The sequence below is a fragment of the Pinus tabuliformis genome, chromosome 7 (genome assembly GCF_031772625.1).
Source record: "Pinus tabuliformis cultivar Carrire ecotype Pingquan chromosome 7, CPIR1, whole genome shotgun sequence".
In the NCBI taxonomy this organism is placed as follows: Eukaryota; Viridiplantae; Streptophyta; class Pinopsida; order Pinales; family Pinaceae; genus Pinus; species Pinus tabuliformis.
Window position 1 is genome coordinate 1,339,220,334 of NC_142293.1, and position 25,540 is coordinate 1,339,245,873.

The window sequence follows — 25,540 nt, forward strand, 5'->3', positions numbered from 1 at the left end:
CCCATGTGCCCACACCTGTATGCAATCTAGTCAATGTTATTGGATTGCATGCAGGCGTGGGCACATGGGGCGGTTCTGAGAATCGCCCCGCCACCCCGCGATTCTCAGAATTGCCCCAGCGATATAAGGCTAAGGAAATCATAACCATACATGGGCGTACTTGTGATATACACAGAGTTTAGAGGCTTAGCAGCTAAGCAGCTAGAGATATCTCTTCTGAAATTTCCATGGTGGGTTTCGTAGTGTGGCCTTGATATCCGCTTCAAACTCTGACATTGTACATCCAAGGGAGTTTGACTTTTATCTTTGCAGTTATCATGTGCATAAGGGTGCAGCTATACCCACGCGATACCATGTGATGTGGGATGAGAATGCATTTTCTTCGGACGAGCTGCAAAAATTGGTGAATAATCTATGTTGCACATCTAGGAGATGTACAAAACCTGTTTCGTTAGTTACTCCCATCTACTACACTTGCCTTGTAGCGCGTGGAGGACACTAGTATGCAGAAGCACTATCTAACTTGTTCTCACCACCGCCACCTTTTGAGTTACCAGAAGCTATCAAGGATACCATGTTCTTTTGTTGATTTAATCTCCGACAGCTTACCAGTAATGGATTTAATACTGCTCTATTGTCACAGCAATAGTTGTTTATATTGAGCGTTTTTCAAAATGATTAAATTTCTCTTTTAATATTTTTTGTACAAATCACACTCATGCTCTAAATATTTTCAACTCTTTTATTGTAATTTTTATAACAATTACTGTTCCATTAACCAGTGTTTCCATCACTGGATGCTTCTTGATATTTATATATAACCTATTTCTGGTTGTGTTTCTAGTGTGGTTGGTTAGTGTATATTGTTGATAAATTTCACTTTAAAGTTTGATCAGAATGTATAGCCATATGACCTCCCTTTCCGCGATTTTGGAATGTAGGGGCGATTATGAGAATTGCAGGGTGGCGGGGCAATTCTCAGAATCGCCCCATGTGCCCACGCCTGCATGCAATCCAGTCAATGTTACTGGATTACATGCAGGTGTGGGCACATGGGGCAATTGCGATTCTAAGAATCACCCCGCCACCCCGTGATTCTTAGAATCGCCCCAACGATATAAGGCTAAGGAAATCATAACCACACATGGGTGTACTCGTGATATACACAAAGTTCAGAGGCTTAGCGGCCAAGCAGCTGGAGAAATCTCTTCTGAAATTTCCATGGTGGGTTTCGTAGTGTGGCCTTGATATCTGCTTCAAACTTTTACATTGTACATCCAAGGGAGTTTGAATTTTATCTTTGCAGTCATCATACGCATAAGGGTACAGCTATACCCACGCGATACCATGTGATGTGGGATGACAATGAATTTTCTTCGAACGAGCTGCAAAAATTAGTGAATAATCTGTGCTACACATCTAGGAGGACACCAGTATGCAGAAGCACTATCTAACTTGTTCTCGCCACCGCCACCTTTTGAGTTACCAGAAGCTATCAAGGATACCATGTTCTTCTGTTGATTTAATCTATGACCGCTTACCAGTAATGGATTTAATACTACTCTACTATCACAGCAATGGTTGTTTATATTGCGCGTTTTTAAAATTTATTGAATAACTCAAATAATGATTTATTTGTGCTCGCTCTTTTCCCCCACCATCTTCGTATGCATCTGAAGATACGAAAAGCTTTCATCTGGTGGTACTGTTGCATCTAATGTCAAGCACACTTGCTTGAGCACCTTTTGAACATGACTATACCGCAGATGGATCACAAATATTCTATCCTTGATTAGCATGGGCAACGAATCAAAATGTGGACCAATATAAATTATTTCAAATCTTATTTGCATTTCATCTATCATCTCCTCAATTAAGTGCCACAGGAATTTGAGCAACCAAGGGTGCAAAAGTCGATGCGTATCACATATGACAAGGACGGGAATGTTTGGTGGAAGATGAGATAGATGGAATGGCTCTCCTCATCCATCAGTGAGAATGCGATCAAATTCTAATAAAACATTGTTTTTATATTCTCCTTTTGACTCTCCGAAATTGAGAAAGCCTAAAAGAAAAATGTCCGTGTAAGAAAAAATGGCTATTGTATATATTATATATTATAAAAGTTAACATAATGCAGGCAATAACATTTTTGGTATCAAAAATATGGATGGAAGATGAGATAGATGGAATGGCTCTCCTCATCCATCAATGAGAATAATGATTTATTTATTCAATAAATTTTAAAATTTCAATGGGTTCGAAAGAGAGAAATCTATTCTGTCAAACTTCACACTTCCATAACAAGATACTCTGGGATGCTTTGTTTGCGTTAATAATGCTTATAGTTGTTTGCGTTAATAATTTTACATGATTGTGAAATTAAAAGTCAGAAAATGTGCAATATCTATTGGCATACTTCAGAATCGCCCCATTTTGTTCTAAGAACATGGAGATTCTGAGAATTGCGGGGTGGCTGGGTGATTCTCAGAATCGCCCCATGTGATTTATTTGTGCTCGTTGCTACATTTGTTGTCACTCCAACCAATCAGGGACTCATTTCTTCATAGCAATAAATGGAATGTATAAATATTTTGATCAGAATTTGTTTGGTTTGATACTTCCAAATGAAAAAAAGCCAGAAATACATAGAAGAAAGAGGTCTATTCAACATTACAATCAATATCCTATCAAATTCTAAATACAAAAGTTCAGTGAAAACTGATTTTTCATATGATAATCAGCATGAAGAGAATTAAATAAAACCCCAAAGGCTTGTAAACACAGACTTCATTTTATTGGATAACTCCACCCTTGCTTTAGGGAGAGGCAAAGCGATCCATAAATTGATCGCCACCCTGAGAGGCAACAGACAGAAATCTCTCGACATTTCTGTGATGGCTCTCCATCTTACGTTTTTGCCAGATGCGTAGGAGGGGAGATGTCACGCCCCCAAGCCTGCGGTAGTCTTTCAACCACTCTAGGAAAGGTGCGGCACCACCGAACACTTTCTTTTCACCAATACTTATGTTCGTGGACTACGCCTAACCACTTATCCTACTTAGTTTGTGTTTCACAACCAAGTATTATTAATGTTTCCTTTATACCAATGAACACCCATACACATTCATTAACATCAGCAATTATACATGAAGAACACAATTGCATAGTATAAAGGGAGGGGCAACTCCCTAAACAATGAGTCTGCCCGAATAATATATTATACAGTCTTTCAGTATTACAAAGCCTTACAAGTATACTTGGAAACCCCAAGTTTCATACTTAGCCAAATTTACAATCTTTGGCAAACTTGGTTGCCTAGCTTGTCGGCGCCTCCGCATGGCCGTCGCATGACTCACCAACCCTTCATTCACCTCGTTGCACGATCGTGTTGTTTGCCCAACTTGGGCGCGCCTCCAAGTCGCCACACACAGGTGCCTCTACATGAGTCGCACCTCCGTTCACAATCTCAACACTTCACCAAAAGTCACACCGTGCACACTTTCACGACGGGCAGGCGCTCACCTGAGTCACCCAAGAACCCGTGCCAAGACATCGCACAAACCAGGCGCCCACGCCTTCGTTTCACCGTCATGCGCTCCTTTGCACAACCCGGGCGCCACACCTGTGCACGCCCTTCACTTCGATCGGTGGGCGACCCTGCCTGCACCTTCACCCAAAACCAAGATGTGCATTTCACCTTCGTGCGGCCTTGTCCAAGAGCGGGTGCATTACCAAAACCTGCGCCTTCTTTTTGCTGCGTCCACCTCTTGTGTCCACGCACTTCTTCACATGATGAGCGAAGTTCGAATGGTTGCAAATGACTCCAACTCGCATACAATATATACGAGTGGTAGGGCGAGGTCATAGCTACCCAGCCGACCTGCCCATGCCCTTAACGCCATCGCAATTACACTTAAACTTCATGTCGGCCTCCTCTAAACACCTATAACCATTGGTCGGCCTCACCACGTTTGTTGGTCGGCCCATGGGTGCTCCTCCACACTCCCACGCATATATAAACAGCTCCTCGCTCTCTTCCTTGTGCGCATTATAACATATCGTCGTCGCACATGAAGCCGTGAGCTCGCACCTCCATCGTTTGTCATCGCACTTCAAGACGGAGCACATTCAAGGACTGCAGGTCCTTGCATCCTCCTCCACCTAAAGTCATTGTCATCCTCGACAACATGTCATCCTGGTAGCCATCCACCAAGATCATCAATATCTGTCTCATCCTCGGTCCATGATGTCAACTCCTCCACATACTGCAAACATCCCTACAACATATGTAGAACTCCCACCTCCATCATGTGTCGTCCCATCCTATGAACTGTCATCCTTCCTGCCTGCCTGATGTCAACATCTCTCTGGTACACTGCTAGCCCTCATGACATGAACTAGTCGGGTGATCAGTCCAATTGTCACGCTCAAATCATAAGAACGTCAATGCTTATGCCTTCGCCAGTCTATCTCAGATTCTGCCACATCCAGGACTCACCAAGAATCTCTCCAATCCTCGGGTCCATGGAAACTCCATCCCATCTGCAACATGTCATGATGCTTGATGCCAAGCCATCCCTGCACCATTTGCCATTCCTGCTCAACATGTTTTAAGGACTCACTGCCATGATCAGCTAGTAATGAGCCCCATCTTCTTTCCCATCTAAGAAGATGTGGAAGGAGTAGAGCCTGAAGGGTCACCCTCACTAATCATATTAATCCATCTGTCAAGATCTTCTATCTCCATCCTCTATAGATAAGTGACCCGATCCTCCTCCCGGACATTCGGCCTCACATATGCCTCATCATCATCATTATCATCCTCGACCACTTCTAGCCTCCTTGATAAATCCAAGAGACTATCTGAAAGTGTCCTGATGACTAATGACTGCTCAGTAAGCTTCGTCTCAACCATCGATAATCGCTTACTCATGTCTTCCATCCGCTTCTCATCCTCCATTTGCATCACTGGCAACTTACAATCAGGCTTTGTTACTCCAATGGTTGGTACACCAATGGGTACATCCTCCCTTCCATCATAAATATACAGCCTCTTCAAATGTGGAACAATCATAGCATCGAATTGTTTCAAGAATTCCATTCCCACCATAGCTTCATAGTCATCAATCCGCACTATAGTGAAGTCAACCTTCCCTGTCCACTCACTTGGTGTTGTGTCCACCTTTTCAGCTACACCAAGAATACTATCAGGAAGAGAATTGACTGTCTTCATCTGTGCCTTCACTGGTACAAATTTCGGCCCAATTCTTCTCGTAGTATCTTCGCCCATGAAGTTGTGAGTAGCCCCACTATCCACCATAGTGAGTATATCAGCACTCCCAATCTTCATCTGAACATACTCCAAATTGTTCCTCTCAGGATCCCTCCGAGAGATCACCTCTGTAGCAACAGCAGCACCAAGTATCTGCATCATCCCCACAGAAGCTTCTTCATTCTTCGCATTAGATTGTGCAATCGCAGCCACTTTCGTTCTAGAAGGACAATTCTTCACCGTATGTGGTTTAGCACATATCCAACACTTCAAGGCTTTCTTCGCCTTCGACTTGTCATCTCATTTCAAAGCATCATCCTTCTTCTTCTCTTTCGGTTTATCAGACTTCTTCTTCCTATCATCAGAAGTCTCATCATAATGCTCCACCAACCTGTCCACAGCAACAAAAGCTTCCTCAAGTGTTCTAATCCTCTGCCTCTTCACTTCATTGCATGCCCAAGGCTTCAACCCAATAATGAAATTGAACACCTTGTCCCTCTCCGCCATGTCAGGAAGTTCCAGAACCGCACTTGCAAACTCCTACTGATATGTCTCAAGGTTCCCGGTCTGCTTTATGAACTTTATCTTCATCCTTGCTTCCCATGTTTCATCCTAAGGACTGAAATGGGTCTAAAAAGCTTTCTTCATCTCATCCCACGAAGAAATGTCACCAGCACTGCCATTGGAAATCTGATCCATCCTCCTTCGCCACCACATCTTAGCATCCTTTGTCAAGAACTGAGCAGCTACCTTAACCTTCGTCTCATCATCGGATAGACCCAAGCGTTCCAAGTATTGCTCCATGTCCCATAGAAAGTTGCCAAGAGTCTTCGCACTCCTTGTACCATCATAAGATTCTGGTTCCTTGACTTTCACATGAGGCACTCCTCCACCTGAGTTATGCCTCACAACATTCTTCAACACCACGATCTCATCTCTGGCTTCGTCAAGAGATTTCTGCAAGCCCACAATCTCTGCAAGATCTTGGTCTCTTGCCTCTTCAACCTCCTTGACCCTTACTTCAAGTTGTGTACACATAAGATCAGTGTACTCATGTTGTGTCCGGAGTTCCTCGAGCTCTTCCCTCATCTTCGAATTGGCCTCTTGATCTTTCTCGACCAAGTCCATCTTCTTAGTCCAATAAGCCTCTAAGTCCTCCATCTTCTCCAACACTTTTTCCATGAATGCCATAGTAGCATCCTTCGCACCGTGACTAGACCCAGCCTGAGATTCAGCTGCCATTGCTAACAGCTTCCTTCTTTTTTTGATCTAGTTTCGACCATCCAACAGCTTCACCAAGATGCCTGCAACCTGAACCAGCTCTTGTTCCACTTGTATGTGAAACAGCGTCCTTCACTTGCAAGTACCTGTTTACCTGTCACCAACTGTCAAGCTTCTTCAACCCTGAATCAGCTTCAATATCTGCACTTCGTCACGAGCAACCCTGCTTTGATACCACCTTCACTTCAGTGTAGGTGTGTAGCAGCTTCAACCTTCAATGCCCGAATCAGTTGCTCTGATACCAACTGTCACGCCCCCAAGTCTGCGGTAGTCTTTCAACCGCTCTAGGTGAGGTGCGGCACCACCAAACACTTTCTTTTCACCAATACTTATGTTCGTGGACTACGCCTAACCACTTATCCTACATAGTTTGTGTTTCGCAACCAAGTATTATTAATGTTTCCTTTATACCAATGAACACCCATACACATTCATTAACATCAGCAATTATACATGAAAAACACAATTGCACAGTAGAAAGGGAGAGGCAACTCCCTGAACAATGAGTCTGCCCAAATAATATATTATATAGTCTTTCAATATTACAAAGCCTTACAAGTATACTTGGAAACCCCAAGTTTCATACTTAGCCAAATTTACAATCTTCGGCAAACTTGGTTGCTTAGCTCATCGGCGCCTCCGCACGGTCGCCGCACGACTCACCAACCATTCATTCACCTCGTCGTATGATCGTGTTGTTTGCCCAACTTGGGTGCACCTCCAAGTTGCCACACATAGGCGCCTCTGCACGAGTCGCACCTCCATTCACAATCTCAACACTTCACCAAAAGTCACATTGTGCACACTTGCACGACGGGCGGGCGCTCACCCGAGTCACCCAAGAACCCGTGCCAAGACTTCGCACAAACCGGGTGCCCACGCCTTCGTTTCACCGTCGGGCACTCCTTCGCACAACCTGGGTGCCACACCCGTGCATGCCCTTCACTTCGACCGGCAGGCAACCTTGCCCATGCCTTCACCCAAAACCAAGATGTGCGTTTCACCTCCGTGTGGCCTTGCCCAAGAGCGGGTGCATTACCAAAACCTGCGTCTTCTTCTCACTGTGTCCACCTCTTGTGTCTATGCACTTCTTCACATGATGAGCGAAGTTCGAATGGTTGCAAATGACTCCAACTCACATACAATATATACGAGTGGCAGGGCGAGGTCGTAGCTGCCTAGCCGACATGCCCATGCCCTTAACGCCATCACAATTACACTTAAACTTCATGCCGTCCTCCTCGAAATGCCTATAACCATCGTTCGGCCTCACCACGTTTGTCGGTCGGCCCGTGGGTGCTCCTCCACGCTCCACACATATATAAACAGCTCCTCGCTCTCTTCCTTGTGCGCATTATAACATATCGCCGTCTCACATGAAGCCGTGAGCTCGCACCTCCATCGTTTGTCATAGCACTTCAAGTTGGAGCGCGTTCAAGGACTACAGGTCCTTACAGGAGAGGCCGTATCCAGGGACTCCTTCAGAAACAAGCACTTGCTCACCTCCATCGCTCCACTATTATTTTCCTCTTCCTTTCCCCTTTTTTCTTCTTCTGATGTTTTACGCTTCGGCAACACAGGAGTAAACTCAATAGGAGTTGCCATGTCATTATGTTTCTACTTCAAAACCTTGAATTTAGGCTTTCGATTGTGCGCAATTAGATTCTGGCACCTTCGCTTGCAGCTAATTGCTTTTCAGAAAGAGAGCAAACGATAAAGGCACATCAAACCACCATTGTGTGGGAGCATTGCAACTTGGAAGGGAAAAACAGGCTATTGTACATTGTAGCAAATGAAATTAAAAGAACGTGGCAATTCTTAGAGTCACAGGGTGGCCGGTCGATTCTTAGAATCGCCCCATGTGCCCACGCCTGCATGTAATCCACAAGAGGCTCCACGTCTTTCATGAGATGAGGAGATATTCTTTTGACACTTTGTGCCTCACGATCCGAATCACATTACCTCAATTTCTCCCAATCACAGACTTTGTTGAATGGAAAACATGTTATGCATGATGTTACAATCTTTCCAAATTGTTTATCTACCCACGTGTCCCACCTGGAAGCGAAGGTTCAACCAAATAGTTTTTATGATTTATGGTTGATTTTTATTTTTAATCTTTTTAAAATTTGAATTTAAATTTTTAAAATTATTTTTATTGTTTATAGTTAACTCTCACTCTCAATTTATCATAAAATTTACATCTAAATTCCAAACAAACCAACAAATAATTTATTAATAAAATTATCTAATCTCTTGAATAAAAGATATAAACTACCAATCGAAAGGACTTTAGAAAATAGAAAACGTTTGAATATCAGTATAAAGGATATTATTATAATAAGAAAGATGACATCACCTACCCATCTTTGTTGTCCATCTTTCGAACAATCCCTGCGTTATGCAACTTCACCCTTATTGTTTGTGTTCTCGATTGAGTACGTTGTATGACTATGTTGTTTGTGTTCTCCATTGATTACGTTGTATGACTCTGCAGCTATTTCTTTTTTATTTTGAAGTTTAGGAATACAAGGAGTAGATTCCCACACGAAACAACCAACCCAACGACCACTCCAAATGTCTACTTTCTACGATTGCATGCAGGCGTGGGCACATGGGGCGATTCCACCCAGCGATTCTCAGAATCGCCCAGCGATATAAACTGCGGAATGGCCGTGGCTCCAGGTGGTGAAAATGTTTATAGCAACTTAAGGTGATGGGACTTTGAATTTGGATTGAAGGTCGTTAGACTCGTTCCACGGGGCTTTGAATTTGGATTGAAGGTCGTTAGACTCGTTCCACTAGTGGCACAGCGATGAGCAACCGCCATGATAAGTTCTCCAAAACCCAAGGAGATAAACTAATTAATTATATTAATTAATAATTTATATATATCTGAATGAAAATTCAGATATATTTGAAATTAAATATTAAAAAATGTTAACGTATGATGAGTCAATATTATATAAAATTTAATATTAACGATTACAAAACTTCTGATAACTCAATTACATGTGAAATTAAATATTCAAACTGACGAAACTTATAATTGTATATAAAAAAATATACATTTATTTAAACCATAAATTTTATATGCGTTTAAAAGAATAAAATAAAAAATACAAACGACAAGTTTTTTTTGATATTCTGATATAAAATTCCAAACCAAAACTTATGGTTACTAAATTATATCTTAAAACAAATACAGACGACTCTGAAAAGAGCTCTCGAAATATCTTCCAAACTGAACTTTAGACATTAAAAAAAGATAAAATAAAACTATCAACTGTTTCACTTTTATCGAGTTCAGTTTTTAACTCTTAGGTCCCTATGTCTTGATTTTAGAAATTTCCGCTATATTTTTCAATTATATTGAAAACTTATTTAAAATTTTAAATAAAAAATGTACTATGCAAATTTGCTATATTTTTCAATTATATTAAAAATTCATTTAAAAATTTAAATAAAAAATGTATTGATGCAAATTTTAGAGAGGAAACATATACAAGTCAAAAATAAAATATCTAAGAAGAAGAAATATTTATTTATTGCATGTAGGGGTGGGCACATGGGACGATTCTGAGAATCGCCCCGCCACCCACGATTCTCAGAATTGCCCCAGCGATATAAACCATGGAATGTTAAGTATATTTTGTTGGTTGAATTTATTTATAAGTTGGTAGGAATTTGTTAAATTCACAAATTTCAATTGTGAATTTTTAGTTAAAAGGTTTTAAATTTTTAGTTAAAAATTTTTATGGATTTTTTTAAGTGTTGAATCTATATATAGTTAAAGATTATATTTTAAATAATGAATGATCATGATTTAACCAAAAATGATTTCTTTGACTACATAATAGTTAACCAAAGTCCTTTATCCAACTTTTTTGTTGCCGCCAATTTACTAACTTGCATGAACGTCTTAATGGAGAAAAAGCATGCATGAATGTTCTACTTCATAATTACATTCCCATTGGAGATTCATAAAAGGAAATAGTTATGCTTGTACTCTCAAACATATTATCATAATTTGTAATCTTACAGGTGTGTTACATGTGTGTTATATATTGTGATCATGAGTTATAATTGTGAGTTTCTAGATTACTATCTTTAGCTAATCAAATCCACTTTCTTAGAGCATGAATAGGCCTAATGGTTAAGAGCATGTTTCCTCCTAAGAGGTCATAGGTTCAAAAACTAGAAGGGGTTAGAGTAGGTATGCCTTCGTAGACATAATAATCAAATCGTTGCGTGGAGGTGGGTCTCTTGTCCCACAAACAAGGGGGTCTCATACACCAATTTGATGTCTGGCTTGGCTATGACGATAGAGATTCTGAGAAGGTTGTTACCAGAAGGAATAGTGTTGAGATGGGAGTCTGCTGAAACCAGTCGTAGATCTAGAAGAATTTTGAAACCTGAAATGGTGGGCATGCATGTGGACTTAGATGGGGCACTAGTTGATGAAAGAAAAGAATATGGAACATCTTCATCTACATCCAGTCATTCATCTGAAGATGTGAATTCTGATGGTGTGCAAGAAAATATGAGTGATTTTGAATAGTTGTCTAAAACAGTTTATATAAGTGATGTTTGCATCATATCTTGAAATAAAATTTTGGATTTCCATACGGTGTTAAATCAGAAGTTATGAGTCATTTTTATGTTGTTTGATTATATGTCTTAATTATGATAATTTTTATTGTTTAGAATATCTACAATGCAACATTAAATTAGAGATATAATGTATGTTTCATTCAATATACAAATAATGACATTTTGATTTATTTAGTCATGTAATTTGTTCATAATGTCATGGTTTTTTAATTTTATCATTGAAAAAATTCCAATTTCTTTTGTATCTAGCATGTTATGGTTGAAAACATGTTGAACTTATACTTAGGAAAGAAAAAATGTTATTCTACCAAAAACATTAATGTGTTTTTTCCTTATAAACAACTATTTTTTTGCACATAAAAATTCAGTTTTACTAGCATTTTTTTAAAATGTTGAAAATTGACCCTGAAAAAAAATTGTCGTTCTAGTATCAACACACTTTCGTTTTCAAGGTTTTTTTTGCACGAAAATTTCGTTTTCATTGCCATTTTTAAAACATGTTCAAAATTGACCCTAAAAAAGCCATCGTTCCAGTATACACACATTTCGTTTTTAGCACTGCTTTTGATGTTTTTTCGGGGCTTTTTGGCGAGAGTTCCCATTTTCAGTTTATAGTTTCCGTTTCAAAGTTTACATTGTTTAATTCAGATTTAAAATTTGAATCAAAACCTTTAAAAGCTTCATTATCAACATCATTTTTGGGCTTGATCATGAGAAGCACAAAATTCTTGCTCGAATTCACCAGTCTTTTCATATGCCTTGCATTAACAAGCGAAATATTTGTTTTCTTGTTGTGAGCTCTCACAATATATTCTACTCCATTTTTTGATAAATGATCTTTATTTTCATGTCGATGGAGATAGCTTTTCTGTCATAAAGGAATGGGCTTCCCAAAACCATGCCACAAATATCTAATGGCGCAATGTTAAGCTCCACTTCATCTAAGAAATTTGCAGTAATAGCGAATCTCAGTTTACACCTTCTAGTAATCTGCAATTGCGCATTGTCACATACCCATCCAAGTGGATACGGTTTATGATGTGGAACAATTTCCAGATTTAAACTCTTGATAATGTTTGCAGAGATAAGATTAGCTTGAGAGCCACTATCAAACAGCGTATCAATCTTGTTATGTTCGATATCACCCTTATGTGAAACAGTTCTATTCTCCTCTTTTCATTTGGAGTTTCATTTTGTGAGTCTGAAGAACTAGTGATGGTAATGGATTCTTCTCCTTTTAACACCATGGCTATGATTTTAGTTTCATCACCTGAATCAGATCCCAAATCCTGTTGAATGGTTGCAGTTGTCTTATGTTTTCCCTTGTTTTTGTTTCTTTTTGGTTTCATTTCAAGATGAAGCTTCCAACAGTGAGCTTCATCGTGACCCTCTCTGGAACAGTGTTTGCATGTAATTTTCTCTCCTTTTTTGATATACATTTTTCTTTGTCTTCCCTTTGAAAGCCTTTTCTTTTCCCTTACTCTTAAATGGCTTTTTACTACCTTCTTTTGGGGTGTTTTTCCCTCTTTCCTCAAGATGAGTGGCTTGCACACACACATCATCTAGATTACTGGGATTAAAAATTAAGATAGTATGCCTAAGGTAACTGTGTAAACCCCCTATGTACTTCAACAATGTGTCCTGTGATTGCAAATCTATACCTAACATCAGAGGCCTTTTTCTGAATTCTTGGGTGTAATCTTGCACCTTTTGACCTTTAAGTTGTTTAAGGTTCTACCAATTCATGATGGATTTCTGCATATAAGCTAGAGGGTATAATTTTCTTTTAATTGTAGCAATGAAATCATTCCAAGAAATTTATATCTTACTATGTTTCTTAATCTCCTCTTGGGTCTTTGATTCCCACCATACTAGTGTTGCACCCTCCATTCTCAAGGAAGCTAATTGAATCTTTATGTCATCCTCCTGAAGGTTTTGAATCCTGCAATAGACCTCCAACTGACGAATCCAATTATCAAGCTTCTTTGCATTCACTTCACCATTGTACATGGGCAACTCGAATTGAACATTAAGTTTTGAAAAAGGTGATTTAACAATTCCTTTTCAAGAATGATGATGAGTATGAGTAAGAGTTGTATTAGTGGAAGAGTGTGAAGATGCTTGTGAAGAAGAAGATGAAGAAGATAGTGGAGAGGGTGGAGGTTTGTCTCCATTCCCATTACCTCCTTTTCCATTACTTCCTCCTAAAGAGCCTTCTCTTTTGGGATGCTTGGAACTTTCTCCTTTCAACCTGCTATTCCTCTCTTCATAGAGGACCTTCACCATCTCTGTCATATCAAATAAAGCCTTTCTAAAGGTCTTCTCATCTTCTGTCGTGTTTGTAGCTTCTGCTTCATGAGACATGATCTCTGGAGTCTCAACTACAACTTGAGGTTGAACTAGTGTTGGAGATTGTGGCAACCTTGCTCTTATTCCCCTTGACCCAACTTCAGAGCTTCCAACTAGCTCTCCTTCACCTATTTTGAGTTTTAACCTTATAAGCATGACATAAACTTGCAAACAATTAAATCCTTCTTTCACAAAGCAAAACGTAGTTCTCTAATACCAAATTAATATGATTTAGAATATAAGATCTTCCTCAGATTATAAACAAAATGCTTTCATTGTGCTTAACGATTCATCAATTTTAGCAAGTGAACTGAAGAGTTTTTATGTTAATTTTATAAGCAATTTAACATAACCCAGAAACTGAACTGCAACATAAACATATACAAAACATCATCAAAAACACATTACAACAAGCACTTGATAAAGGAGTTCACCCCTCCTGGGTTACGTCTCCTTGGTCCAAATTCCAATGGTTTTGGCCTCTCTATTATGCTCAAAAGTGTAAAAAATTGTGTTTACAATGCTCAAATTCTTCTGAAACCTACTCCAATCAGTCCAGAATACTCAAAAATGGATATCTAGTCTCTTTTTGCAAACAATTTGGTGGAAAGTTGAAGAAGTTATGACTTTCCCTTGTTTTCCCACTATTCATTTCACAAAATTCCCCACATACGATAGGAACCTACAATTTCGCTCCCAAAATCCGCTAATCGAGTGAGAATTTTTTCACACAGTGGGCCTTAATCTATTGGCCAACCATTTTATCACAAATCGCAATTGGCAAGGACTGGCGGCTTAAGGTTTGTGTATGTGGCGGTGATTGTGCAATTGCGATTTCACGAACTCGATGACATTATAAACTGCAGCTGATGAACATCTTGCATCTGGGAACTTTATCGCACATCTCAGTGTGGTGATGCCTTAGTTGTAATCACAATGCAGGACATGCATCGTTGTGATTTGTGATTGTGATATCACATCACAACCCAAAACCTGCTAATGGCCAATTCTGTAACACTGACCCTTCATCGATCTATGATTGCGATCCAGCGCATCGTACCTGAGGCCGTTTTCTGGCTAATTGTCTCGCCTGCCTTATCGCATCGCACCCTTCCCTGCACGGGGGTTGATTTCTAATACTGACTTGCCTACGATTATGATTTGCAACATGTGGGGGCTAATGACAACTTGCCACTCGATGCCTGCTCATTCGTTGAAGGACCTTGCCACATCATCCAATCCTACCATGTAAGCGAGTCAAATATGAACTTTGACTTGCTCTAACTTCTACATACAAGCTCAGATTTGAGTGTCATTCACACCGTTGAAATCAGAATGACAAGCTATTTGATCTAAAGCTATGTTTAACAATATTTTGACACTTTGATTTTTGAGCCTAATTTTGAGCACCTGATCACATGGCCCTATTCTCTCAATTATCTTAGTAGATTAAAGTTAGAGAGTTCGGATTTCAGTTATGCATGTGTGATTGCTAATTTGTAGCAACTCAGTTCAATTATTTCCAGTTGTATTGAGTTAAACTAATTTTAATTGTTGATAGAACTAGTTGGAGGTCAGTTGTGCAGTGGGACAGTTGTCCAACTGAGTGATCGTCTAGTTAACTGATTAATCAACAAAAAATAGCTAGTTCATGCAAGGAATTTGAGTTCCTCATCTTTTGTCGAGATTCTAGAGCGGTGTAACAAGCAGTTGTAAACTAGTTTGAGTGTACATGTGTTGCATGCAATCAGATGATCAATCCATGGGAATTACACAATCAATTGGAAGAAAATTCCTAAAATATAGGGGCCTAATTCCTCAATATTTGTGCAAGGAAATAGGGGGTTAAGTTGAGGCATAAATTAACTAAGTTTAGGCGAGAGATATGTTATTCACTTACAGGTTGAACTCATAGCAAGAAAGCAATTGTAATACATTCTATATTCATCAATATAAGTTGATTATTATAAATGAGAAAAATAATTTAATTATAATTAAAAAAAATAGTTGTTATATTTATTTTTATTAATTTAATAATTCAAAAAATTATATTGTTTTAAAAAATTAAATCATATATATATATATATATATATATATGATGAACATATGGTCTATCAAACCTTAACAAAGTAAGAGATTATATTTTATTTATTCCTAGATCACTATAGTTTTGTTGACTTAACAAGTCAAGATGGTTGGTAGTGTGACAAAGGCCTTGGAAATGACATCCGATGTGAGTAAGAGCCTAAAAATTTAGGAGAAAGTGTTTTTCATCTTCAACCCTCTTAGTATCGCAAAGGTGACAAACTCTTTTGTTCCAAGGTGTTTTGGGAACAGACCAATCTTCACTTTCACTTTGCAGCTCGTTAGGATTAGTTTTTATCTTCTCAATGTTCATTTTCTTAATATTAATCAAGAGAATGACAATTCTAGTTAGCAAGATTGAGGTTGATCACATCCTTATAACACCTTAGCTTACTTTTTCCCTCTAACTCCTTATAATCCCACAACTTATCCTTAAATTTTGAAATAATAATATTTTTAATATTATCTTTATTTTCCAAAATGATCTCCTCCTTTATCTCCTAATGGTAAAACTAAAACTAGACATATTTATACTAGCCTCACTTAAACTTTTTCTGGACTAAAATATTTTAATATATTTTTAAAAATAATTAAAAATAATTTAATTAATTTTTTATATAACAATCCATTTTTAAAATTATTAATTTTTAAAATCTATTTTTTTAGATTATAGGTGAAATATCCCCTATGAAAAGTTAGTATATTCTCAAAGCATCAATTCTAAGACATACTTTCTTTTATTATATGTGAAGCATTAAATATGGAAATGCTTTTTAACTAATTTGACATGGAAATGTATTTTCAAAAAGCATCATTTTATTAAATATATTTTGTTTAAGCATATGTAAATTAATTAGTTATAATGATTAAATAGGTGATAAATGGTTAATAGACGTTCATAAATATAAAAAATATTTATGAAGATTTAAAAAATATAGATAAATTATATTTTTATTTTAAATAATAATAATAAGGTGGAGCAAAAGGTTCACTCCATTTTTAGACCTTTTAAAACCATTTGTAGCTCTTTAAAATCTGTCAAAGACCCTATTGATCCCAAATGCATGAAAGGTGTTTATTTAATTCTATGTTCATATGGAACCCCTACATAGGTGAAACTGGTAGTTCTATTTCACAAAGGACTTAGGAGCAGCTTGCAGACCTTAAGCATTGTAGGATAAGCATTGTAGGACTCACTCATCTGCTCTCGCTGAACATGCTGAATTAACAAAGCACCATATTTCTTAGAGGATTCTAAGGTCCTCGCAAGGGGTGATTATTTGCTGAACATGCTGAATTAACGAAGCACCATATTTGCTTAGAGGATTCTAAGGTCCGCGCAAGGGTTGATTATTTCTATCACCAAAGAGAAGCCATTGAAACTGAAAAGAGGGAAAAAAAACTCTTAATAGGGACGATGGATGGAGGTTAAACAACTCGTGGATCCCTTCTCTTTGTTCTCTCCCTCGTTAGTTTTTTTTTTTTAATCAATCAATTTTTATAGTTATTCCTTTATTTATTTGTAATTTATAAATATATTTATCTAGTTATGGTTAGTTTTTTTTTTTTAATCAATCAATTTTTATAATTATTCCTTTATTTATTTGTAATTTATAAATATATTTATCTAGTTATTCATTTATTTATTTGAAATTTATAAATATATTTTTATGTTTTTATTTATTATTATTATTATTATTATTATATATTTATTTATCAATTTATCTAGTTATTCCTTTATTTATTTGAAATTGATAAATATATTTTTATGTCTTGATTTATTTATTTATTCTTTCTTATTTATTTCTTTATTTTTATTTTTTAACAAAAATTAGAATCTATTTAAATTAATTAATGAGTTGATGTATTAACGTTGGCACAATATTAATGTTAGAAATTTATTAACACTACTTCAAAAATTTTTTTTTTGGAATTTGACAGAGACGGAGGATGGTGAAGGAGAAACGACGAACAGGATGGGGTTAGGGTTTTAACTGGAACCTGTAGACTGCTCGACTCCTACGGCTACCTGACTATGCTGCTGCACACTACGCCCTCCCGTACTCTAGCCCCATTTACACTCACACCGCTCCCGTTTGATGCCGTTACAGTCACTCCTCCATTCTTACCGCTTGGCTTTTCCCCTTACCCTCCTCCTCGACAAACCCCCGCCTATTACCTGGTCACTACAGCGACATGAGACCTTGGTTTCTGAAGGCAACTGGCACAGAAATATAGCGACAGTTATGGAGGACCTAGTCGACTACTCGGAAGACCCACTAGCGGGTACCTCCGTCTGGACTTCTCCCTAGGTTAACCCGACAAGCAGCGTCCATTACGTCTGCGAATTCACCGACACCATTTCCTCACTTCCCTCGATCTCAGGGCCCTCATGCTCGGTGGCTACACTCTCAAAGGCCTCCCCCTCCATCCCTGACCTCACAGCCCAACCCTTGTCCCCTTCTACCCTTAATTTCGTGGATCAAACCCTAGAACCTAGTTTGGGCATCTCCTCTGAGGGTATCTCATCTTTTCCTTCCTCCGTCAACTCTCGTTTCCTCTCTGCAGCAACCATCAGTGATCCATGTCACCTTTGAAATAGGGCTACCTGTGTCGGCCTCATCGACCCCCTCTTCTGGCAATATCACAGAAATCCCACCCATCTCGAGAGTTTTTCCCTTTGATCCCCCCTTGGGCATCCCTGCACCTGAGACTAACCCTTCCCAAGAAACCCATTAGAACTCCATACCTGATGAAGGAACCCGGAAAGTAAAGAAGCAAAGGGTCCTGAGACCAAAATCTTTGGAGGTTTTCCTGAGTTTGGGTGAGGATTTCCAATGGAGCGAAGCGATGGACATAGCCGAGCAAGTGCTGGTTGGAAGAGTCAGGGGTCATTTTTACAGTGCTACCAGATTGAAGCAGTGGGCCATAGAGGTTTGGGGGCATCATCTAGCCAAACCACCAATGGTTCAGGCTTTTGTTAAAGGATGGTTAACGCTTCGTTTTGCCAGGGCAGAGCATACCAACTAGGTACTTTCAGCGGTTTGGCATATTGAACAAGTCCTAGTGCTCCTTCAGAGATGGACACCACTTTTCGAACGAGAAAGAGAACAGCTTGGCGCTAGCCCTCTCTAGGTTAGACTACCTAGCCTGCCTCTTTAGTTCTGGTCAGATGACATCTTTAGGCGTATCAAGAACTCTCTGGGCACCTATTTGGAGTATGACAAAACCTACCTCTCGATAGGAAGAATGGTGTATGCAAGAATTTTGGTACACATTGACACCAATGATGGGCTTCAGGAATATATCACAATTTAATGGAGGAACTTCTCTCGAAGGCAGAACCTAGACTATGAAGGGGTTCCTTTCAAATGCAGGAGATGCCATAAGGTTGGGCATCACTTCAAGGACTGCCCTCTCAACAAAAACAAGGATAGGGGAGAAGCTGGGAGGACAATTCCCCCAAAGACAGATCAGGAAAAGGGGGAGCAGCCCCACAACAAGGAAGATGGGATTCAAGGCAATCCACCTCAATCGGACATGTCTCTCTCACAGGGGACCTCGAAGAAATGCGGTAGGCCTCCGCTTTGACGTCCCTCTCCTCCTCTCACTGGGGCAAGAGTGGCTGCTAGGTCAGTGGTTTCTTCGGGTAAGCGACCAATCTCTCCTACTCCCTCTTGTAATCATGATTTTGATGGATTAAATGAATTTCCAGTTGATGTTTCTTTAAATGGAATCGTAAACACTCCCTCATAATCCCCTCTAGTCGTCCCCTCTCCCACATCAAATCTCGCCTCCTCTAGAGCCATTCCAATTCCCCCTCTCGACATCACTCCTATTCCTATAGCTGGTCCTCCTTCCCCTCGGTACCAGACCTGATCCAAGGCTAAGCAGAAGATAATAACCCAGGATTATATCGGGCTTAATCCCTCTTTAACCCCCTTTCCTCCCAAGCTTCCGCGGGGTCGACCCTCCTCCCTCTCAAAGGCTCAAATTTGGGCTGGAGGTGAAATTGCCTTGGGCAGGCAATCAACCATCCACGGGGCACTTAGAGCATTGAACCCCTCATCTAACTCCCCCTCATGAAGATTGCCTCCTTTAATTGCAAAGGGTTGGCTAGACCCAAAAAAAAACTAGCCCTTCGCAGACTATTTCATACCTCTCCCATTGATATCATCCTTCGCCAAGAAACTCTAGGACCTACTGACACCATTACTCACCTCAAATCTATGTAATTGTTGGGGAGGTCTCGGGCACATTGGGGCAGACCTCTTCTCATCTGATTTCGGCTTGGAGATTTGAGTCATTAATGTTTATGGGCCTTGCCATCATAGGCCTGCCTTTTGGGACCATCTCCTCGGCTTAGAAGTTTTTCAGAATGACTATTTAATCATGGGACGGGACTTAAACTTATCCATAGTACACTCTGAGTCATGGGGGCGTCATGCACAACAGGACCCCTTATCTGCCTATTTCAAGAATCTGCTGGACTCCCATAATCTATTAGACATCCCCTCTACCAAGCTCACACCTACCTGGAGGAACAATAGGGTCGGTGAGGACTGTCTTGCTCGAAGACTTGATCGTTTCCTTATCAAGGAAGGAATTTTGACCTTGGGTCTGCTCCATAGACAATGGGTGGGATTGGGAGGAGTCTCTGATCACCTATCTATCTTTATGGAAATTAGTGGGGGACCTCGAAAGCCCAAGGGACCTTTCAAGTTCAGCTCCTCTTGGCTAAAGGACCCCACGTATAATCAGAAGATCAAGGAATACTGGAAGATGCATGCCCCGGGTGTTGGTGGGAACATAACAGAGGGTTTCGCTCACAACCTCATGGAGCTGAAGAGACTATCAAAATCCTGGGCACACAACAAGAGAATAAAATACGATCAATCTCTATTGAATGCCGAGAAGGAAATCGCTGAGATTGGAAAAGACTTGGCAAGGGCATACAAAGTGAATGATCAAAGAAATAGACTCACGGAGCTATATACCACCAGAAGAAAAATTCTTAAGGATCGTGAGGAAGTTTGGCGATTGAGAAGTAGGGCGACCTGGCTGCTCGAGGGAGATGTCAATACAAAGTTCTATCACAAGTTTGCAAATGGCAGGAAAGCCATTAATACCATTTGGCAACTCTCAAACGAGAAAGGCCACACTGTCAATACTTTCCCTCAGCTGGCTTCCTTAGCAAACTCACACTTTAAATAGACCTACAGAACCCCCCTTGATTCTAATCTAGCCGAAATTATTCAAGTAGCTCAATTATTCCCTTGATTTGTGGATCAGGAGGCAGGCATGGAACTGACAAAGGAGATTACTATCGAGGAATTAGAAGCCATGATCAAATGGTTTAAGAAGGACAAGAGCCCAGGGCCGGATGGCTAGGCGATTGAGTTTTACTTACCTTTTTTGATACTCTGTGGGAGGACGTTCTAAAAGTCATTGAACACACGAGAACTAGTGGAAAGATTATTGAATCCTTCACCTCCACTTTCATCGCCCTCATTCCAAAATTCGACAACCCTTCCACCTTTGATGACTACAGACCTATATCTTTATGTAACTGCATCTATAAGATCGTGGCAAAGATTATTACAAATCGGATGTGGCCCATACTATCCAAGTATATTTCGTCAGAGAAATTTGCCTTCCTACAAGACCAACAAATTCATGAAGTAGTGGGAACTGCCCAGGAGGTTCTACACTCTCTGCACTCCAAGAAATTCAAAGGTATGCTCCTAAAGGTAGACCTCTCAAAAGCATTTGATAGAGCAAACTGGTTATATATTAGAATGCTCTTAACCCACCTGGGATTCCCTTTTGATTTCATAAAATGGATCATGAGATGCATCACCAACATACCTTTTAGTGTGCTAATCAACGGGGCAGCTTCCCACTTTTTTTATTCTTAAAGAGGTCTCCAACAAGGGTTCCCCATATCCCCTTTGTTGTTCCTACTGATAATGGAAGGTCTCAACAGGCTGGTTAAAGAAGAATTCAGAAGAGGCAGACCAAAGGGAATAAAAATCACATATGATTGTATCTTGACACATCTATTATTTGTGGATGATGTTCTTATTTTCCTCAATGTAAGCATTAGAGACTTAACAACCATGAAGAACACAATTGCATTATTCTAAACAGCCACGGGTATGATTGTAAATTGTAACAAGTTGACCCTCACAGAGGCTGGATGTTCCCCAGGAAATCCATTATGCACTGCAAAGATTCCAATACTCTCTTCTTAGGTTGGAGGATGGTCTCAAATATTTGGGCTACAAGCTGAAACCTCTGGGGTACAAGATTGCAGATTAGACCTGGCTAATCTCCAAAATGGAGAAAAGACTAAACATTTGGTACCACAAATGCCTTTCCAGGGCAGGCAGACTCACGCTCATTAAAGCTGTCCTGGAGGCCATCCCAGTTTCTTGGATGTCACTGGCTTGGATCCTCCGGGGTATTCTATCCAAAATTCGCGCCTTATGTTCCAAATTCCTTTGGAAAGGAAAACAAACAGGAAAAATCTTCGCATGGGTAAAGTGGGAGGCCTTAAATTTGCCCAAGAAATGGGGCGGATGGGGCATAAAGAAATTAGAAGAATTATCCTTAGCTCTGGTGGAAAAACTAGGATGGCATCTTCTTACAACAAACAGCCTATGGACGAGGGTGGCCTGTTCAAAATATATTGCCCCCTCAAACCTAATGGATTGGATAAGTCAACCACAGAGATTACAATCAGGGGTCTCAATTATATGGAAGGCGGTAACAAAATCACTTAACATCATCAGGGATGGCATTACATGGAAAATTCAGTCCGAAATGAAAGTAAGGATTGGTCGGGATCCTTGGATTGGTTGCAAGAATTTACATAGGTTTCCAGATGACCTCAGATCTTTCCTTAGGGACTGCAACATTACCCATATTGGTCATATAGTAGGCGTAGAGTGTTGCACCCCTTTTGAACAAGCTTGGAAATTGGCTCAGAGATTAAACATTCCCCATCAATGGACTCAACAATGGTATACCTTCATTAGGGCCCTCACTGAGGCACATATCAGGATTGGTGAGGATGAAGATGAAGTCGTCTGGGCACTTTCAAAAGCAGGAAGATACACACCAAAGGAGGGATATCTAGTGCTTATTGATGATCGTCACCCACAACTCCTAGAATCATGGTGGAAGCATTTATGGAAGCTAAAATCCCCCCAGGAGCAGACTTCTCATGTGGACCATTCTAAAGAACAAAATCCCCACTGGAGATAACCTACTTAAGCAGGCTCATCATGGCCCCTTTTGGTGTCACCTATGTAAATGCAACAATGAATCTTCCACTCATCTTTTTATTGAATGTTTGGCTACCCAAGAGCTTTGGCATTCGATCTCAATAGTGATTTCTTTCCCGACAAGGTGGAACGGTGATTTTGTAAAGGAAGCTTGGTCGAATTGGTGGACAAGCGCCTGCCTACAAAAGCTCAGAAATCTGCCTTTACTTATATGTTGGGGACTGCGGATAGCCCATAACAACCTCATCTTCCAAAACTCCCTGCCGCACTAGCCCTCCATTACTTCTCGTATCATCTCTGACTATTCCATCATACCTGATGACGAGGAAAAAACCCGAACCAGAACCATCATTCCCGAATCCATAGATCATTCAAAGCCATGCGCTTACTTTGACAGGTCTCCCCAGGAGGACGGACGCGGGGGAGGGGTCATACTTAACATCTATGTTTCTCATTCCCTCCACATACAGATGGGTTTAGGGGGAGGTACTAATAATTTTGCAGAGCTATCCTCTGCAAAATTCCTCATCCAACATGCTTTGCAAATCCAATGCCGAGACCTTCAACTCTTTGGTGACTCAAAAATTGTTTGTGATTGGATAAACAAAAAATCTAGATGCTCAGCATACACTCTGTTACACATTCTGGAAGAGGCCCACCGTCTTATTGCTACTTTTGACTCATTTACATATCATCACATTTTCAAGGAGCGAAATGCAGATGCTGACAGATTATCCAAAGAAGTTGCGCACAGGCCATCCGGCACTTGGATGATCCAAGAACACAGAGAAGGAAATTTCTACCAGTACTACCACCAGCCCTTTATGGAAATAGATGCTATAGCAAGCTCACATGGAGCTTAGATCATGGATTTTTTGTTTACCACCTGTAAATATCCATATGTTTTATTTATTTTTCAGTTTTTCAACTAGAACTATGGACAGATTGAACCTTGATTTAGGTTTGAAATGCGTCGACCCTTTGTTCTCAATGTGATTTTTCCGGAAATAATTATTATTATTATTATTAAAAATATTATTATATGAATTAAAGATATATATTAAAAAAATAATTCATTAAAAAAATTTAAGTATAAAGATTTGCAATTTGTACTTAGGTTTTGCTACAATATTTTTGTTACAAAGTTATGGCTTACTAATACTATATAAGCTAAAAACCATAATTGACTTTATATTATACATGTTTATATGACATTTTTTTAATTAATTAATTTAATTTTGAATCACAATTTTATTTTTATTTTTGACTATTATTAAAAATATTATAAAATATTTAATAAAAATTAAATCCATACATCTATTAATAACTATTGATAATTAAATTAAAATTATAAAAGTCTTATTTACAATTATAAATATAAATATAATATTATATAAAATATATAATAATTTATTTTGAAAAATAAATACTCTCGATTAAAAAGAAATAATTAATTTTAAATTGTATATTATTTTTAATTTTTATGTTTTTTTAATCAATGAGGAAGTGTCATAGAAGAGAACCTATTAAAATATTTTTAAAACACAAACACAGTTTAATCCCGGAAAAATTCAAAGATTATATAATTTCAATAGTAGAGTTTAGGCTTCTGTGATCCATATCAAGTTTACAAAAAAAAAAATTCAGCGAAGATCACATGAGACATCATTTATCGACGCATTTCGAACCAACCAGTGTGGTTCATCAACGATGAACCACACTGGTTGGTTCTAAACGCATCGACAAATGATGTCTCATGTGATCTTCGCTGAATTTTTTTTTTTTTTTAATTATATAATTTATTATTGTCCATTGAATTATAATAAGTTCTTCTACCTTCTCATTTATCATTTCTTTTCGGTTCTCATTTAATTAGTAGTAGAAACTTCTAAAAGTGAGGAAATCATCCTGAGCAATATCAATAAATTTCTGGTGAACGGTGGATATCATCTTCGGGCACAGTAAAATTCTGCTCCAAGGTGGAAATCATCTCAGGCATAGTTCCTGTGCTTGAAGTCTCCAAAGTTGCGAAAATGACCACAAGCTTTGACTACATTGATGGGTCATCGTGTTAATAATATACTTCAAATATAACCAGAATTTATATAATTTTTGGGCAACTCCTTCGCCTTGTTAAACTACCGCATCATAATCGCATCCATCGGGAACCGCAGAACGATTTTGTTGCGATGGGATGGCTATTTTTTATTATTAATTTCTGCTTATGGCCAGCATAGTCCATCATAAAATTTGTCCTTAGGATTTATCAATAGTGAAAGCTACTTAATTTTAAGGAATCTAAACCGAGCGTCGAGTTGCAGCATCATTGCTTCCGCTTCAATTTCACGAGTCTTGTATTATTATATTAACTTCATCGCACTTTAACCTCGTTATATCTATATGTATATTAATATTATCCGGTTTTATATAATATGTAAGTCTTTGGATTTTATATAATATATATCTCTTCAGGTTGTCGGATTGTGTTATCTTAATATATTAACCAAATTTTAGAGACTCTCTTGCAGGGTTGTGATGGGGTTTTTCTATTGAGTCTATTATTCCGGATTACTAGATCATATTGGTTTATGAATCTCCATGATCGATACCACTGCAGAAAATTGCATTCATTTAATTCTGCAAAACT

At 39.0% G+C, this 25,540-nt stretch overlaps 1 protein-coding gene across 1 annotated transcript; it reads left to right on the forward strand.

Annotated features, from left to right (window-relative positions):
* Window positions 1–19,996: 19,996 nt before the first annotated feature.
* On the forward strand, window positions 19,997–20,995 carry LOC149252519 (uncharacterized). The gene is made up of 2 exons (XM_089454171.1): window positions 19,997–20,767; window positions 20,897–20,995. Exons 1-2 carry the CDS (start codon window positions 19,997–19,999, stop codon window positions 20,993–20,995), a joined length of 870 nt encoding a protein of 289 aa, XP_089310297.1.
* The last annotated feature ends 4,545 nt before the right edge of the window (window positions 20,996–25,540 follow it).